The 18627-nt window shown below is 48.6% G+C and overlaps 1 protein-coding gene across 2 annotated transcripts in view; it reads right to left on the bottom strand.

Moving 5' to 3' along the window:
* The window catches only part of LOC119395328 (uncharacterized), an 81430-nt gene extending 63227 nt beyond the window's left edge, over positions 1 to 18203 (bottom strand). The window contains exon 1 of one of the 2 annotated variants that reach the window (XM_037662492.2): positions 17525 to 18203. In XM_037662492.2, the coding sequence (XP_037518420.1) occupies positions 17525 to 17785 (261 nt within the window). In that variant the 5' untranslated portion in view covers positions 17786 to 18203. The remainder of the gene's footprint in view (positions 1 to 17524) is intronic. The other variant, XM_037662491.2, reaches the window with a different exon arrangement.
* Positions 18204 to 18627: the final 424 nt, after the last annotated feature.

The following is an 18627-nucleotide window of genomic DNA, read 5'->3' as shown; positions in this document are numbered from 1 at the left end:
GGTCGAATAGCTTCGTGTAAACCACGTTGTGCTTTCAGCATCGCGCTGCATGCGTCCCACTATAGCATGTACGGGATAGCGCTGCACAGAACGATGTGCCTTAGAAGCGAGGCTTATGCGAACGCGCGTGCTCGGGAGCCGATCGGGGCCCGCGGCTGTTCACGATTCATGCGCTTTCTCGCTGCATCGTGATCGAGTTCGAAGGTCGCTGCGCACGAGGCCAATGAGCGTCGTCTCCCGCGGAGTGCGCAGGCGAACGGGGTTCCGCGCACGCCGCCGTTGCTGTCGCCGCCGCAGCCAGGGTGGCAGCAGCGCGATGTTACGTATAGCGCATACACACCGCATAGGAAAGCAGGCTCCATCCCGCCGCCGCGTGACCCAATCTCTCCGGAATACGACGCGCTTGGGTTGTTCGTTCGCGCGGAGCGATTCCGCTTGTGCGGTACTGTAACCCAGTCCTTGTATAACGCCACGCTGTGGGTAAACTATATAGTTTCGTTCTGTTCTCCCGCGTACGCGCACACTCGGGCGCAAGACCGCGCATACTGTAAGCCCATTGAGCAGAGAAAATCGAAAGTGTGACGAGGGGGAGGAAGAACTCGTGGTATTACTTGTGAAGCTTTTGCATTATATTTTGGTATGGTGCAGAACGTGCGTGCGCTGTGCGGCAATGGTTCTCAGTGCGAAAAGAGATAGCGAAAAAAAGAAATATTCGTCTTGTTTTCAATGCCCAGTGAAGGCTGTAGCGCAATTTCTTGCACTGGCAAAGCACTTCATCGAAGTACCGCGAGGTGAAGGAATTTTAGGGAAAGGAAAAACTGTCATCCACACATTGATGGCAAGAAGCTACGAAGGAAATCCGTGCAGATTTCTCAGAAAGAAAGGCTTCATTTGTAGCTCTTTCCTATAAAACGCGTGAACGAACTTGATTAAATTACCAGCAAATCGCATTGCGTAGTCGAGAAGTGATTTGTAAGCCGCCCAGGCGGTAGTAAACGAGCAATAGACCCGGGCCTCGTATTCGCAAAAAAGAAAAGTCTTACGTAAGCATTGTTCGTGGGACGATATTGAAGCCAAACTTGACGCTGGATATATGATTATCGAAGGCTGATGACCAATGGTAAATATAGTTTATGAACGTAAATGTATGTGAATTTGTTCCCGCTGTGGCCGACTTATACGGTTCGAAGTGAGCTTAAAGGCTGAGCGGTCTCGAACAACATATGCCACGGTTGCACGTTAGCGTAAACCATCTAAATCGTCTTTAGCCGGATCAAAGCCCCTAATGTTCCCTCTTCTAATCCGCACAGCGGAAATGGTTCCGACGAAAACCTTCTTGTGCCTCTGTACTTTCGTTGGCCGCTGGCTTTCCGATGCCGTTTTATGTTTTGCACCTATAGAAGTTTCCAATGGCACACAGTGAAGCACGTACACAGAAAGGATGGTCGCTGGTTGGCTCGTAGTTATTTACCAGCCACATTGGCCCCTAAAGACGAACGTTAGCCAAAAACATGCGTCGATTCAAAAGATGATTATGATGGTGATGATATGCAGCTTGATCCCCCCTCGCCACCTATGAAGAACACGTGTACATTGAAATATCTAGCGACAGATAGAAAGCTCCAGTTAAGCTTGCCGCAACATACAGAGCTGTATGTGTCTTTTAGATCTTAAAGATCAAATCGTACAATAATACTGAAAGTCACATTCACCGGCCTTTTAGAAATGTGCTTATATACACAATACGCCGGTTGGTATCAACTAGCACATCACAGGATCAGTTGGAAATTAATAAGGGGACTTTCTCTCCACCAGCAGTAGAGATATACATGGATGGCGACGACGACGATGATGGTGCATTGATATTTCTTCCGGTTCTAATCTGATCACGCAAATGCCATGACGTCCAGTTTGGGGGTTGCAGTGTACAAACCAGAGTGCCAATAAGAACTGGTGCGCCTACATAGCGAGAGGAACCAGCGCGCAATCACGACGAGGACGCAGCAAGACAGCACCGCAGCGCCCGTTGTGATTGTGCGCTGATTTCTTTCGCTATAGAAAAACCGTCAAACTATGGTTACTTGGCGAAAAATAAGGAAGAGTTAGGAGGGCGCTAATCGTTCGCGTCGCGCGTTCGTTCAAACGTGTCAAGCGAGTTTTCAAGATTACGAAATAGGAACTGCAGTGGCAGGTCCGCATGTTTTTTGCGCTGTATACCCTCGCTTGTCTCCCTTCTCATTCTTTCTTTTTTTATGCAACCATAGTTTGATGGTTTCTTGTTTCGTATGAACCGATCAGCCCCGCAGCAAGTGCTAATCATTCTTTCGCTATGCTGCACCAGCAAGCCCAGGGGTTTTCAATATTCTGTGGTATCGCTATTTCAGTTCAAGTTATACTGCGGCGCAACGCGCGTTTGCGTGGTATGCGTGTTGTGGGTCACTGCAGTTAAACGCAACCACCTAAACTGCGCAACACGCGCGACGTCTTCGTATCGCTGCGGCTTCCCCGCATGCCGCGTGCGCAAAGCAGGCGCGTGCTATACCAGGACTATATGGTGCCATAAAGCGTCCTCGAGGCGCCTTCAGCTTTTCTTTCTTTCTTTCTTTCTTTCTTCGTGGCCAAGCGCCCCGGCGTCAATGTGGGAGAGGAGGGGGAATGCCGGATGATCACGACTTTCCTCCAAGAAGCGCCGCTGTTGCTGCCTGATCGACTTAACGCGCGCGCTTTTTTCCGAGGTCCTGCGCGATACACAAGCCGCCCGTCGTTGACTCGAGACCTGCGCTGGCGTGCATACGCACCAGGAAGGCGCGGCGTGGCGGGCAAATGATCGGTGCTCTGGCGGCCACCTTTTGTACAGCTCCTCCGCCGCGGAAGGCTTTGCGCTAATTGCTCGAGGATTTCCCGCTCGGCGACGTCAACTCTGCTGCGCCACGCGCCGCGAGGTTCGCGCTTGGCTGAACCCGCGGCACGAAGAGCCTCGGGACCGCAATCGCGGATACACACGCTTGCGAGCCGAGGAAGAACAGATAAGCGTGCCAGCGCCGCCGTTTCGTTGCCCAATTTCGGATTCATATCTTGCGCGTTGCTTTGGGCTGTGCACCACAAACCAGTTGGCCTTTGAGTATAGAAAGGAAGTAGGTGGCGAAGTTTCGGTTGCCGCTGGGGCTTCGTAGTTAACCCAGAAGCTAATAGTTATGCCTTCAGGTTGACCTTTATACTATATATAGGATGAAGTAGGAAGTACCTACAGTGAGGCGTTTCCTTGTTTCTTAATGCGAAACAAAAACAAAGAAAGTTTCTTCTTTTTTTACTTAACACAGATCAAGCTATATATGAATCAAGATATCTGCCGGTCATTTATGCTGCGTCGCTATAGCATTGTGCGTTCGACACGCCCGACAGGCTAGAGTGAGCTTGTCTGATTTCGTCTTTGCGAAATATGATTATTAATTATGCTACTTAGCCTGCCTCTGACATAATCGCCACTTGCAGTAAACGCACCTGAAAAATTGTGTAAGCCATTGTGACGCGGCAGCTATTTTATAGTTTGAATAATGTTGAGAAATGTGTATAACTACAGTTTGCAGCTTTTCCTTTTTTTTTACTTCAACCTAATTACTAAGGACACCCATAGCTCGTTTTAATGAATAAATAAATTCTACCATTTTATGCGCTGGAACCACACGATATGGTTATGAGCATGATCTTAGTAGCGCAGTAACATGAAAAAAAAAAAAAAACAGTCATATGAACTAGAAAAGAGAAGGAGAGGCATTACACACACAACAGTTCATTCAGAATGGTTACGAGGCATGCTGAGGTTGGCACTGTCTATTAATTTCTGTTCCCCTTTCTCATTCCCTCAGCGTAGTGTGGCAAAACCACACTACGCTGAGGGAATGGGAATTGGGCATTCGCGTTTCTTGTGCGGCTGGTCTTGTGTGTGGACGCACGCGCGCGTCCACACACACGCACGCGCAGTTTCGCCGCAAGGGCGAAGCAATGAATGCGATAGCAACATATTGGAATGCTATACGAAGTAAGGATAGTAGCTAACTCTTTTGGATCCAATCTCGCTTAACTCTACAAAACGCTGGTTTAAGCGAATACGGCCGCTTCAGGGAGCGAAGCGGTTTTCGTGCTCTCTGCCATCTCAACGCGAAGTAAGCGGTGAGAGCACAGCACGTACACGAGCCGTCTACTGATGTCCGTCGAGACAGCGCGCGCGCCAGCTCTCATGACCTCGCCCTTATGATCAAAGTTCGCAGTTGCTGCTCAATCGACGCTGTTGTCCTATATTCGCCTATAGGTCATATGAAGGTTACACGAAGTCGAAGCCACGCTGTAAAGCAGTACTCTCATACCGTCTTTATTCCGTCCTGCCACGTACAGTGATTGAAAGCGCACGAAGCCTGCTCTGGCTCCGTGAAGTTCTCTTCTGCGCACACGTGTATGTTCATCAAGTATTTCCCTTCCCTCTGCTGCATGTCTCTTAGCTTCTCTACACTGCAGCCAAGGGAACGCTCAACAGGTTAACCTACGTACAGCCTCGTCTTCCTTGGCCAGGGATGAAATGCAGTTGAACATTTATCGTATCTGTGCTTTTTAAGCTGTGCGGTCGCTACTAAAAACTAGTGAGGTGTACCCTATTTGCGGGAAAACTACGTTTTTCTTCTCTCTACGAAGTCTCAAATATTGTGCGTTTGCGTTCATCGCAAATTCATTCACCAAGTGAACGAGTGGATTCCGGATGCCTCACGCCGGTTACAAAAAAATCCTTTTCGAAGGGTAGTCGAGAGTTTAAAAAATACTCGAGGTGTTCCGAGAGAGAAAGAGTTTAAAAAGACAACTCAAGAGAAAAAATTGGCCGCGTATCTGCGTGCTTCGCTGCAAATGTCGTCTAAAGACGATAGAAGAGGCGCTGCGTGAGATATGGACGCCATCTGGCAATACGTCGGGAAACATAAGTGCTGTGTTGCGGGCTGGTAGTCCCGGCGCAGCAGCAGGCGAAGACCGGCGGTGACCAACGCGACCGGCGGGGACGCCAGCCAGCCCGAACACGCGGTTTGGCGCGAAGCGCCGAAGCAGAAGAAACGTCCGCACTCAACGAGTACTCTCCACACACTCTTTTATTTACACGTCGCCTGGGTAAAACAGGAATGCCAGAGCGGCGCCCCATGGCATTCGTACAGTGCAATACTGAACCGAAACCGAAACAAAACAATGAGCTCGTGCAGAGGGCACGGAGGAAGGCAAGTTTCAGCGCAGTCGCATTTTCAGCGCAGCTTAAGAAACTAGGGTCTCTAGAATTACGTATCTATGTATTTTCTATTAAAGGAACACACCACCTAATACTTACCTAGTGATGTTGCGCCTCAGATATGCGTAATGTTTGCTTTTGATCAACAGTGTACACAAGTATGAACCTAGTCAGCCGTTCAAGATGACTGGCCCTTGGGAAAGTGGTTCAACTTTGGCCGGGTGGCAGAATCGAGTGACGTGCCGACAAACAAAAAGACAGAGAGAAAGACGGACCAAAATTTCTGCGTTTAAGTTCCCCAAGAAAGACTATCGTCTTTAAAAAAAAATGGTTGATCCCTCTGTCATAGGAATCGGTATAACACGAAAGTGAAACGTGTCGTCACAGAAGTAGTTGATTGCTTTAGTGCATTGTTATATCAGAGCTTGTATAATGTTATTGTTGTCTATTGTTGTTGCACCGCCTGATGTGGATGCACTCACCTTGACGCCTAGTGGCACATCTCCGTACCGACGACTAACGCCCATGATCATGATTTAACCCTTGCGGCATAGCTGAAGTTCTTAACATATACGTGGACACCGCATAGTGTGAATCCCGCGCAAATATGGCATCAAAAAGCACATAATAAACACTTATACTCGGTATGCACTCCTCCAAAGCGTCGTGAAACGCGGGCAGAAACGCTACGCGCGTTGGGTCTTCAGCCTGGCAGTTTGTTCTCACAAGGCGAGCGGGGAACGCGATGCGACCGCCAGGCGAGCGTCGGCGAGCTATTTTTCGATATGGATGGACGCTATGAGCGAGGCTTGGGCTGAAACCACCACCTAGCGGTGCGTTAAACGAAATTACACTTCTATTGGAAAACGCGCTGCATGGGAGGTCGCAACAACGGCGCGTTTTTTGTTTTGTTTTTATAGCCTGGTGGCACACATGTTACCACCCTGTTATAAAGGGGACGCTCATAGCATCCATCTTTTCATTCATGCAAGACCACTGCGAGAGGAAAGTGTGAAAGATAAAAGGCGCGTTCATGTAGGCACCGTTATGTGTTTGGCGATAGCTCAGTGGGCTAAACGCGCGCCAGCCGTCGTCGCGGACTGAGGGGTCATGGGTTCGAATCCTGACAACGGAACTTTTTTCTTATAGTTTTTTTCTTTGCCATTTGATGGCGTTAATTTTGCTGACGTATTTCCGTGACGGAAATACGTCATGAAAATCTTGGTGGACCCGGCATAAAACACTTTCGTGTAAAAAAAATTATATATATCAGTAAATTACTCTGTCACAATACCAAAGGCACCACTCTTGCCTCCAGAAAATGGTTGGTGAGCGAGAAAGCATGCAAAAAGAAATTCTGGTGGCGACGTCACCTTGAAGTTCCCGCACCAATCGCCGTGACGTCATTGATTTTGTTGGCGTTCAACTTGGGGCTGCGTATACCCGTAAAAATGAAGTATAATGTCCCCCTAAGGTGGCCAGAGTTTTAACACGCTGACTTTCGGGAAATCCAGTTAAGCCAGTGTGGGCAAAATGCAAAAAGAAAGAAAAACGTATTAAGATCCGTGACATCGCGCTGACGTTCAGGTGCGGAAATTTTAGCGCGAAATTTAAAACCGAAACCCTTACGTTCATTTTCTCTTGTGTTAATAAACCTGTGGTAGTAAAATTAACGACAGTAAAATTTCAAAAAGCTACCTTATTAGTATACACTGATTCCTCATTTCATTTTAGTGTCCGTTTAACGAATACTAAAAATACTAGGCCGGCTATGCTATATATAGTGCTTGCTAGTTGAGAAGAGGTGTTGTTTGAGATAAAACGAATAGGTAAAGAACGCAAGAAATGGAAAAGCCAAAAGAAACGAATGAAAGAAAGAAGAAAAGAAGCTCTAAAAATAAATACTATACAAATTAAGCTCTGATGACGAACAAAAGGTCAAAGAATATATAGAAGACATAGGTGTATATGGCTTTCTGCCCTGAATTGCGTCGCCATGCACTTAGGTCCCATGGCTGTATTATCGACTGTATCAAGTAAGTAGTGTTTATGCTGCTAACAGTGCTAACAGGGGGTGGGGTGGAGTGTTAACCGCCCCTCCCGCCTCCCTTCTCCCCGGCTGCGCCAGTGCACAGCGGTGAAGTGAGCTGTCCGATCTTAAGTTCGCGTCTTGGCTTGGGCAAGCTAATATATCTTCACGAACAAGACTGCCATACTTATTTGCGAACCCAATGTTCCGACTGCTCTCAAACTGTACATAAATCAGCAAATCGTTGCTTCGGGCTAGTTGGTAATAAATATTTACAAGATTTATATCGCGGAACTTCTACACAAGAGACAGAGAAACACGACAAGTACAAGCGCTAACTTCCAACTAACGTTTAATATCTGCGCTCGGAAATATATACAGTGAAAGAAAAGAACAGAAAAGAAGAAACAACGGCACCCATGGACTCCTCTTATCAAAACCACACGTGTTCGTTACATTGCATTTTTACCAGCTGCCATCAAGAAAACGTATTTCTCTTTGGGATAAGAGAAGGGATGGTGCGCTGACACACTCGTAATCACCGCAGTTCATTGCTGCCGCTTCTATTATTTCGCGCGTGCACCGGTCTTTGTCTCTAAACAACACTGCAGTATTGTCAAAGTACGGTATACACCCACAATCCTGGCAATATTGCTCCAGGTGCCCTTGTCTTTCTTTTGCCACGTTGCCGCTGTGCTCCCTTAAGCGGTTGTTTAGGCATCTTTCCGTCTGCCCGACGTATGTTCTGCCACACGACAGCGGTATCCTGTACACAACACCTTCTGCACATGCGACGAATCTGTTCTTGTGCTGTGTATTGCGTTTCTTTTTTTCCTTTTTTACAGGTGAAGTCAGGTTGCATAAGCTGGTCAATTTTTGGGGGGCTGACATGACAACTCTCACGCCTGCATTTTCGCCAATCCTCTTGAGACGGTGTGATGTTGAGTGCAGATATGGAATTACAGCCACCTTCCTTTGATCTCGTTCCTCGTTTTTGTCCGTTTGATCCCGCTGACACGCCTTCTTTGTATTGCGCAGAAGCACCTCAGCAACAGCTACTGTCAAGTAGCTGATTACGAGTGATTACGGTGATTACGAATGTGTCAGCGCACCATCCCTTCTCTTATCCCAAAGAGAAATACGTTTTCTTGATGGCCGCTGGTAAAAATGCAATGTAACGAACACGTGTGGTTTTGATCAGAGGAGAGGGTGCTGCTGTTTCTTCTTTTCTTTTCTTTTCTTTTCCTTTCTTTTCTTTCACTGTATGCATTTCCGAGCGCAGATATTAAACGTTTGTCGGAAGTTAGCGCTTGTGCTCGTCGTGTTTCTCTGTCACTTGTGTAGAAGTTCCGCGCTATAAATCTTGTAAATGTACATAAGTCACGTGTATCATCGACGTGCGAGTAGAGCAGAAAGCTGTCGTCCATATGTAGGCTAGTAATCCACGAAGATTCGTGGCAAGCTTTTTCATCCACGGCTCATGATATTCTTTCTCTCACCACTCCCCCACCCCCCCTCCCACCTCCTTTATTTTCCAAAGGCGAAAAAAAAAAATTGCCGCCACCATCTCTTCTTATAGGTACTGCATCTCGTCCACTGATCTGTGTATTTTAATAATATCCGGAATGTTGACGACGTGTGCCACAGAATTGCAACAAAACTCGATTACCGGATGATGAAACAAAAATGCCATGAAATACAGAAATAAATAATGAAGTGAACAACGCTTTGGCATCGACACTTCAAGCTTATCATAGCGCTAACTAAAACGAGACATTTCATGCTGAACATTTTGATTAGAAACCATCAACATAAAGGAAAACTGCATCGCGAGACCTTTGACACGATTCCAGCACGTTAATAAATAATGCTTCCTAATTCACGTAGCATACGGAGATTCAACCCTAATGGTGAATGTTTCACGTCCGGCACGTTCTCCCTGTAAACAGCGAGGACAAGCCGTTGTTTCTTTTAACGGCCTCGGCAGGCAGACCCCTCTCTCACAGCAGATGAAAATAATTTGTCATCGTATCATTTATTTTACGCCGCCTCACACGCAATAGATCCACATCACATCATAGGTTAATCCTTTAACTACCCCCTCTATCTCATCGACGCCGCTGTATCATATTACGGCTCCGATGTACTGCTATCCTTCCATAGTTTTTCTCACTCGTCCCGAGTCACAAATCAGGTTCTCACGCACTGTTGCGCGTACATGATCTAGCGGTACTCTCTAGATCCGTTCCCTTTACCGAAGGCGTAGCTTTAGAACTGCGTCCGGGGCGCCACCGAGCGCAATAAAAAGAACAGCTTTCGGATCTCACCCATGGCAGCGTGAGAGAGCGGCGGCACGAAGTTGGCCTACGCCCGACTCGTAGGACAAAGAAAAGGGGAAGAAAAAGAAGCCGATCCGGACGACGGTGGTAGCAGGCCGGGCACGGAAGCTGTTGTGCGATCCATTACGGTTTTACGACCAATTAGGCGCTTCTCTGCCCGCGGGACGACGTACGACGACGTCGCCTCCGCAACCTGCGTTCGCGACGCACCATCCCCCCTTTGGAAAGCGGCGGCGTTCGTGCGCGGCGTCGTATATGCATACGATACATGCACTGACGGAGAACCAGAACTCGGGCGAGCCGACAAATTGCTTCTGGACGCGGAGGGCGAGCCGAGCCACCGGAGCGGTTTGTTCCCGCTGCTTCCGGCGCAGTCGGGCTCGGCCTTGACCCGGCCGAGGCGATCCGGGACGCGGGATTAATTCCTCCCCGATGGGCGGCAAAGTGATCGGTCGCCTCCGTTGTGAGCGCGCGCGCATGCAGAATGTACACTCACGCCCCGGCATTGCACGGCCGCGGGCGATGTGTCGTTCACCCCCCCCCCCCCCCCCTCCCTTTTCTTTGGCAATCTCCTTCTTGCGCTGCTGTATAAGCAGGTGGTGGGACTCGCGAGAGCGCTGCCGTTATGACTGAGCCGCTGCTTCCTGCATGCAGCCCGCGGATTGCGCGCACACACCGCGCGGCGCTCAAATGATGATGGGAGGTTTTCCTTTACGTGCTCGGACTCGTCGCTCTTCTTAACGCGAGCTCGGCTCGAAGAGGCGTCTTCGAGACGGCGCCGAGACAGCGAATGGCCAGGGGGCTAAACGAGGCAGTGTTTCGCCGAACGACCGTTTTTCCCGCGAAACTGGAGCGTCCTCCCCTCAAAACCCTGCGGGCGATTGTTGCGCGGTAATTGCGTGTCGTGAGCTGCTTCGTGGGAGAAGCAGGATTTCACAAAAAGCGCGAGTGAATTATTCTTCGACGCCGAACGCTTCACGCACTGAAGTTTTTGCCCTGCATACGTCAGGAAGCGTTCTATATAGAAGTATTGCCGAAGGTGTCTCATTATACATATAGCTATTAGGCAGGGTATACGCTGGATCTTTCGGTGAGGTGCTTGTTCCACCGGCTGTGGTCGGTGACTGCTTGGACTTTAGGACGGCAGCGGACATTAATGACTTGCGCAAACGTGACTGCATTGTTACTGAACGAGAAAATGACCACGTCAAGCGATGTAGCCGCGTCGTAAATTACATAAGATCGCGTAAACTGGTGGTCAAATGTGGGGTGAGGGGATCGCAGTCTAACGGAAGTATTAAATAACTAGAGGTGTGTGCTTGTATCTAGAGAGGAGCGCGATACACAGCAGGGGTCGATCGAACGCTGTTTTAGGTGTTGCCAATGGAATTCTGTCCCGCAGATGGTTGGGACGAAGTTTTTTTTTTATGTTGTTCGGACAATGATCGCTTGTTAGTTACGTGCAAATTTACTCAAAAGCAATAGGCCGTGTCGAAATGCAGAAAACGTATTCGAACCAAATTAGCATGCCCCTTTCCATATTTTACCTAGCACCGATGTGTGTTGGCTTAAACTTCAGCGTCGCCCCTTAGTGTGGCAATTCAGTGTGAACGCCAGAAACACTGTTCCTTTCATAATCGCGTAGTCAACACGCGCGCCTGTTGTAGACCGCATAAAACTGGCCTCAAATAGCAGTAAAACGAAACGAGAGATCACAAATGGTTAGAATCAATACATTGACTGAGAAGAAAAAGAAGATGGCTTTCGCCTTGAAGTCGTCTTAGGCGAATGCATAAGAGATCTTGTGAGTTTTTTTTTACCTTCACAAACCGCCCATGTTGTCAGCTGCAGGGCTAGCTCGTCCGTGTCAGCAACGTCTACAGCGTCTGTTTTGTGTAATATTTCCCAATAACTCAGCAGGTGATGATACCACAGGACACAGTTTTTTATCAACTCGCAGGAAACTAACACGCTTGTCTATCCGTTTGAGCTGATGCGAGTTGACTTTGGGTATTCGCGCTTTGTAAATCCTAATTCAATTTCGCTAACTATTTGGTATTAAGACAGAAACAACTAGTACTCATACATAAATTGTAAGGTGAAGGTCTTTTATTTAATCTTTTGCGAGAGTATAAATGGGTGAATCACATAAATATTCGAATCATACTACTGGTCTAAAAAGGGCTGTCAATAAATATATATTTGCTCACTAATTTCCTGCAAGAGATACCGCCACAACACAAGACTGCCCACGTGCTCCTATCGCAAATCAACAAATCAATAGCATTTTTTTTTTAGATTTCGCGTTCGCGCTTGGTAAGTTATACGCTCGACGTGCGACCGAAGCGGGCGAAGCAAAAGTGAAGAAACCAGGAGGCGCGTGCTATAGGTCGGGGAACGCGACTTTCGCCTTTTGCTTTTGTCAGAGCTGCGTAGTATACCAGCCGGGAAAACGAGGCTGAAGGTGTTGTGTGCGGCGAGTGGCCCGTGCGTTCGCACTGCGAAGTGTCCGCGTGGTTTTCTCCCGTTTCGGACGGCGAAAACGGCGGGCGAAGCGGCGCGCGTCGTCCACATCGGGGGAGACAGGAAATGTGAACGACGCATAATCAGCGACGCATGGACTCTCTCAGGAGGCGCATAGCGCTTGCCGTTTGTAATAAAGCCTGGAGAGGAGTTCTCGCCCGGAATAGAAAACCCCAGAGGAAATGGGAAATGCGACGACGGGCACTTTGCGCGGTGGAACGGCTCGCTTTTTGTCGGTGCATCTTCTCACCTACCCCACAGCGTCGAACCGTAAACGCTGTGAGCAAGATCGGTCGGCAATGATGAGCGGGTTACTATTTCCACGCATTCACTGTCGTCATTGTTGGCATGGTTATTTTTAAAGCCTGTGAGGACTTTTCTTAGGTTACTTCGAAAATTAAAGGCGTTCAATGACCTTGGTTTTTTAGCGCTTTTTCGTTATCTGCGCCGAATCCTGACCTTCCTTCCCCCATTGCACGTCTGGTCGTCGTGTGCACAAATCATGGATTCATTATAATCCATCCTTCCTGAGCACATGTCCGCAGGTCGCGGGATCGAATCCTGGACTCGGCGCCCGCATTTCGATGGAGGCAAAATGCTAGAGGCCCGTCTACTTAGATTTAGGTGCACGTTAAAGAACCCCATGCGGTCGAAATTTCCGGAGCCCTCCACCACGGCGTCCCTTATAATGATATCGTGATTTTGGGACGTGACCGCAACAATTATTATTAACCTTGAGCACATGTCACTATTAAGGTTCATTCACACATGCGACTAGCACAGGTCGCGCGACCAAGGTAGTCGCAAAGTGATTGCTTTGGTTCAGCTCGCTCGCTGCATTTTTCACTCACACGGTTGCAGCCGCAGACCTCTGTACCAATCACATGCCCAGGAAGAGAACATCAGCTTATTTTACGGGGCAATGACAATGTAAGGAGACGTGAATTCTGTATGGCGACGGGTACAGGTCGCACGCTGGTGTGAACATTGGTCGCCCTGAGCCGCTTTCTGGTCGTCAGCCGCAAATGGTCCGTGCAAGTCGCAGGTGTGAATAAGCCGTATTAGCTTGGCACTGCGTGCATGTGTTCATTCGCATCACCCTGCATATTTTGTTAGCCTCACTCGACTCCATAAATAAATTCCGCCCGTCATCGCCGGCGCGAGGTAAATTTTAGTACCTCAACGGATTAACGCTTGAGAACGGGCTGTTTCCGATGCTCCCACGGCTGCGCAAGGCGCAGCAATTTCGGTGGAGGCCGATAAAGGAAAAAAAAAAAAAAAAAAAAAAACGTGCAAACAAGTGTAGCGAAGGAAGTGCCATGGACGATTCGTCGGGATCTGTTGCCTTCGCGTGTTGAGGCAAATAAGCCAGAAAAAAGCAAAAAGGATAAATACGTGTGCCCGCTACGATGAACTATCGGTGCAGTGCCCGATGAGTCAGATTATGCGACTAATTTGCCATCTTCTAAACGTGCCCCTTATACCCTTACGTTTTTTGTATGTCGTAACGTAAACATCGTTTTCATCCCGCGCAGCATTGAAAGATAAAAGATAGGAGTTGCTAACAGAAGATGAAGGTAAACTGTGGAAGCAACCCCTTCCGTTTTTGCGAGATCACCCATAGCTTTTCGATTGCGCACGGTAGGATCCTTTTGGTGGCTAGTCAGCGTCTTCTTGCGATGCTGAATCGGGCGTCTATAATCAAGTGCAATTATGCAAAACAGTAGTACTATTACGCCACGTTATGAAAACCAGTTTTTACGTCTACTAATGCGGCGCTAGCTTCGGCCTAAGCTAAAACCGGAAACCGTCGACACAGTGCACCTTGGATAAATATGCTTGGTCGTGTACTTAAAGGCCACTTTGGACACACTCTGGCATATGAATCGGCGTTTGGGCAGCTACTAAATGTCTGTGTTGCTACAATATATATATATATATATATATATATATATAAATTGGCTTGAGCGAACGAACGTACGAAAACTTTTATTGTTCCAACGGTTCGGCCGGGGTCCGGCCTTCGTCAGGACATTGTATTTCCTGACGAAGGCCGGACCCCGGCCGAAACGTTGGAACAATAAAAGTTTTCGTACGTTCGTTCGCTCAAGCCAATTTTTATTAATCACTGGATCCACTGAAACCACATATATATATATATATATATATATATATATATATATATGTGTGTGTGTGTGTGTGTGTGTGTGTGTGTGTGTGTGTGTGTGTGTGTTGTGTGTGTGTGTGTGTGTATAGCAGCGAAGTAAACCCGATTGATTCGCGTTTACCAGCTGATACAGCAAATCAGATGCAGCAAGAAAATTACGATTGCCACAAATTCAGCAGCGCTCGAAAAAGTGCATGCCACGTTGCGAAGAATAGTGTCGACACGAGAATACGTAGCCCGGAAAACGCTACGCTGTCCTTGAAAAATGCGGAGGCGATGTCGACACAGCATGTGCTTAGGCAGATGTAGTACAGCTGCAACGGAAAGAAAGGATAGCGCGAGTGACCGATGACAGGATCAGCAAAATCGGCGACTGGTATTGAAGACGCTGGCTTTGCAGGATGGGTTGCTTTCTGCCAGCCACAGCACGCTTGAATACATAAATCATGCCTGATACCCGCATTGGCACGCTCGGGAAAAAGAGTGCCGCCTGTCTCGATTATGTCGATTTGGTCATCGGTCTAATCTTTCATTCTCGCTGCATCTGTGCATTGTTGAATAGTTCCTTTTGGCTGCGCATTTCGATGACTGTAGGCCCCAGTAGTTTCTTCAGCTCTTAATGCTTAAACCACCGAAACGTTCATGCTGCCAGTCATCGCACTCTCGAAAGCTTAGCTTTAGAAGCTTGCGGGAAGTACACGCCACACGGTGCAAGACACATTAAAGCTAACTTCAGCTTTGCCCAAAGGAACTTCCTTTATTGCTTTAAGGCTATATTTCTCTCATATATATATATATATATATATATATATATAGTTCTGATCACGTGGCTTGGGGCAGTGGTATAACCAGGGGGGCGGGGCACACCGGGCCCGTGCCCCCCCCCCCCCCCCCGAAATTTATTTTCCCATAGGCTTGTCGGATCAAGGAGGTGCACCCCCCCCCCCCCCCCCCCCCCCCCCGAAAAAAATTTCTGCCTACGCCACTGGTTTGGGGAGATCGGTTTTCTATAGTCTCCCATCGTAACAAACAGATAACAATAACTGTTGGGGTTTAACGTCCCAAAACCATAATATGATTACGAGGGACGCCGTATAGTTGAGGGCTCCGGAAATTTCGACCACCTGGGGTTCTTTAACGTACACCTAAACCTAAGTAGACGGGCCTCAGTCCTCTTCGCCTCTATCGAAAATGCACCCGCCGCGGCCGGTATTCGACCCGCGACCTTGCGGTCAGCAGTCAAACACCAATACCACTAGACCACCGCGCCGGGTCCGCAAGAAACAGTTAAGCTGCACTGTAGTCCCCGGAGGAGGCAGAATAAAGGCGAATAGTAATATCAGTGGATTTTTTAAGTTTGGAAGACGCTCAGTTATCACGGAGACTGCCGTTAAGCCTATATACCTTCACTATATTATGTTTGAGGCCCAGCACTAATTGTATACGCTATGAGGAGTGAGCACAGACATCTGCCTTGTACCTCACAACTGTGTCTTGCTGCACATATGAGATCGAACGCACGCCATCGGGCGCCGACAATGTTGGAGTTGCAACGCTTTCGCGCAAAGAGCGTATATTTTGTCTCGTTTTTCAGGAGTCGGCCAAAACACACGGTTAAAGAGATAAGAGGCGCGGAGAAGGTGGTGAAGAGAAGGCGCGCTTTAGTTCCAAGTTCGTCCTTTTGAACTCATGGAATTTTATGTATAACCATTTCACTGCAACATAATGTTCGAATAATAGTTTTGATCCATACCAGTAACTTCGGACATATGTGTGCATGTAACTGCCATGGATGTCAAGAGTAAAACTGAGCGGGACTGGAATGACACGCGGAAAGGACGGGTACTTTAACCGGTGAGAAGCTCCTGGTTTGCAACCCAGCACTGGACAAAGGGTAAGATGAATAGAAATACTAAAACGAGAAAAATACTGGGAAAATGCAAATGCACAGAAAATAGAGTTATTGGGGAACGCCCTGGAATGCCGCAGTGTCTCTAATAGGCATTCGAACGTGGGAAGTAAATATTCCTTTCAAATCGACAGAAAATATATAGTTTTATCCGTGATTTGACGCGGACAGACCCCCCCGAAGAAGCCTGTCCAATGTCGTTCTTGCCGTCAAAAAACAAAACAAAACACACATATATATATATATATATATATATATATATATATATATATATATATATATATATATATATATATATATATATATATATATATATATATATATATATATATATATATATATATTTCCGGTCATTACAGACAAAGCTATTGCTCTGTTCCGGCGGCAGCAATACACAGTGCGTGCATCGCAAGTACGTACAGGTACAGCCACAATCAAGAAAATAGCTTAGCTTGCTTCGCCGCGCACTATTGTCGCTTAGGGTGCCATTCGCGCTTCCGTCTCTCGTTTGCGACTTTCTCGCGTGCGCAGAACTCGCTTTTGTACAACGCAGTTGGCCGCGGCATCTGCGCGTTTCGTGTTCATTGTTCCCTTGTTGTGTTTACATTTTCAAAAGTCGTATTCCTCTCTCCTCTTTTCTCTAAATGTTAGGTAACGTGACTACACTTTTAACAACGCTTGTTTGCGCTGGCAACTATTGTATTTTTGTCTATTAACACGCATCGACCGAGCTAGCTTACGCACGCATTATGTGCGCAGTGCCTGAACTAGCTCGACGTGCAGCCCGTAAACGCGCATATACGTACGAAGTAAATTCCATGCTAATATGCTACGAAGGAAGCTTACTCAAGCACTGACATGGGCGCTATGACACTTTCACGCCAAGCAGATGGGAAGCCAAAGTTTGCGACGTGCGTTTCAACAGTGTGCAATAAAAAAGAAAAAAAAAAAAGCACTGTGCACTGTTGAATAACAAATAAGATATATGCTGCGCTGCCGGCTGTGACGTTGCCAGCGTGAAGCTGTATAGAATGATTAGCTGCCGCGCATGCGCACCTTCCATCAGTGACGTCACAAATGGGACCACACAAGAGTGGGCTTTTGAGCGTCTGGATTGTTGTATTTGGGGCGCATCTTATACCAGCGACGTCACAGATGAAACGACGCAAAAGTGCTTTTTTCTGCGCAGTATTTGGTGGGCGCGCTTAGACGCCACTAAAAAACGGGGGAGTGAATGTGCTGTCAGGAGGGAAGCGTCTACGGTGGTGGTGGTGGTGGTGGTGCATGGAGGGCTTACTTCTGCGTCAGGTACGGCTGCCTGCCAGCGGCTGTGGCTTCCTTGACCCAGGTGGTTTCTATGGCGAAAGGCGCGGCGGCTGAAGGCATCACGAGAGCTCAGGTAGCAGTACTCCTGGCGTTCCTGACCTTCCAACGATGGCAGCTGGCGGCGGTGGCGCTTGAAGTCGTCGCCTGGCGAACTCCAATACGCGCCGGCACCGCTTGCGACGCAGGCAGGGCCAGGGTCCGTGCCGCTGCGGCTTCCGCATGCCTGTATCATGCTCAACTCTCGCTCGACGACGAGCAGGGTCCACTCGACGCCGACGGAGGTCCGAAAACTTTCGCGCTTATTGAGACCCGACGCCTGTATAAGCCACGGAGAAACGTAGGCGCCGTGAAACGCGCGCTCGCTTGCGCGCTCTTCGCTCGCGACGCGCAGCGTCCAGGCGTCGCTCGCGCGCGACTAATTCCGAAACACGCGAAGACGTGGGCGGGTCGCGCGTACGAACTCCGCTGCACTGTACACACGCGCACGTATAATGGGGCACGTATATACCAGCGTTGCCGCAGAGGCTCGCTATTATGGCGGCTTATACTGGCGCTGGTTAACTTCACGCGCACCGCAGAGAAAGACACGCGTTCGCCGGCACAGTCGCGTGATCGCGGCGGCGTTGTTCTGCACCGGCTCGCCACTGGCGCGCGCGTCACGGCCGAGACAACAGCGGGCGGCCACGCGGCAGAGCGACAGGCGGCGGGGGAGCATCGGCGCTGCGCCATGACGGCGGCAGCCTTGCGGGCGACGTCGCTGCGGGGCTTAAAGGTAGAGGAAGGCGAAATAAACGAGCAAGAGAAAACCAGGGACAATAACAAAGTGCGGTGAATGAAGGAATAGGAGAGCGCGGCCGCTAACGCCGACACAATGCGTCCGGCAACAGCTGTGAGCGTGTTCGAGGGCCGCCGCAGTCACGGTCGTGGAGCGCGTGCGTTCGCGACGCAGGGGGCAATTTTTTTCTTACGCACAATATGATAATTAACGGGCAAAAAGGCAACATGCCTCTCACTCTCCTATAGCTTCCTCTCTCTTTATGCATAACAGTTATTTGACGCTATACGGAGGCTATA

This window comes from Rhipicephalus sanguineus, chromosome 1, assembly GCF_013339695.2.
Source record: "Rhipicephalus sanguineus isolate Rsan-2018 chromosome 1, BIME_Rsan_1.4, whole genome shotgun sequence".
Taxonomy (NCBI): Eukaryota; Metazoa; Arthropoda; class Arachnida; order Ixodida; family Ixodidae; genus Rhipicephalus; species Rhipicephalus sanguineus.
This window is presented reverse-complemented; position numbering and strand designations above follow the sequence as displayed.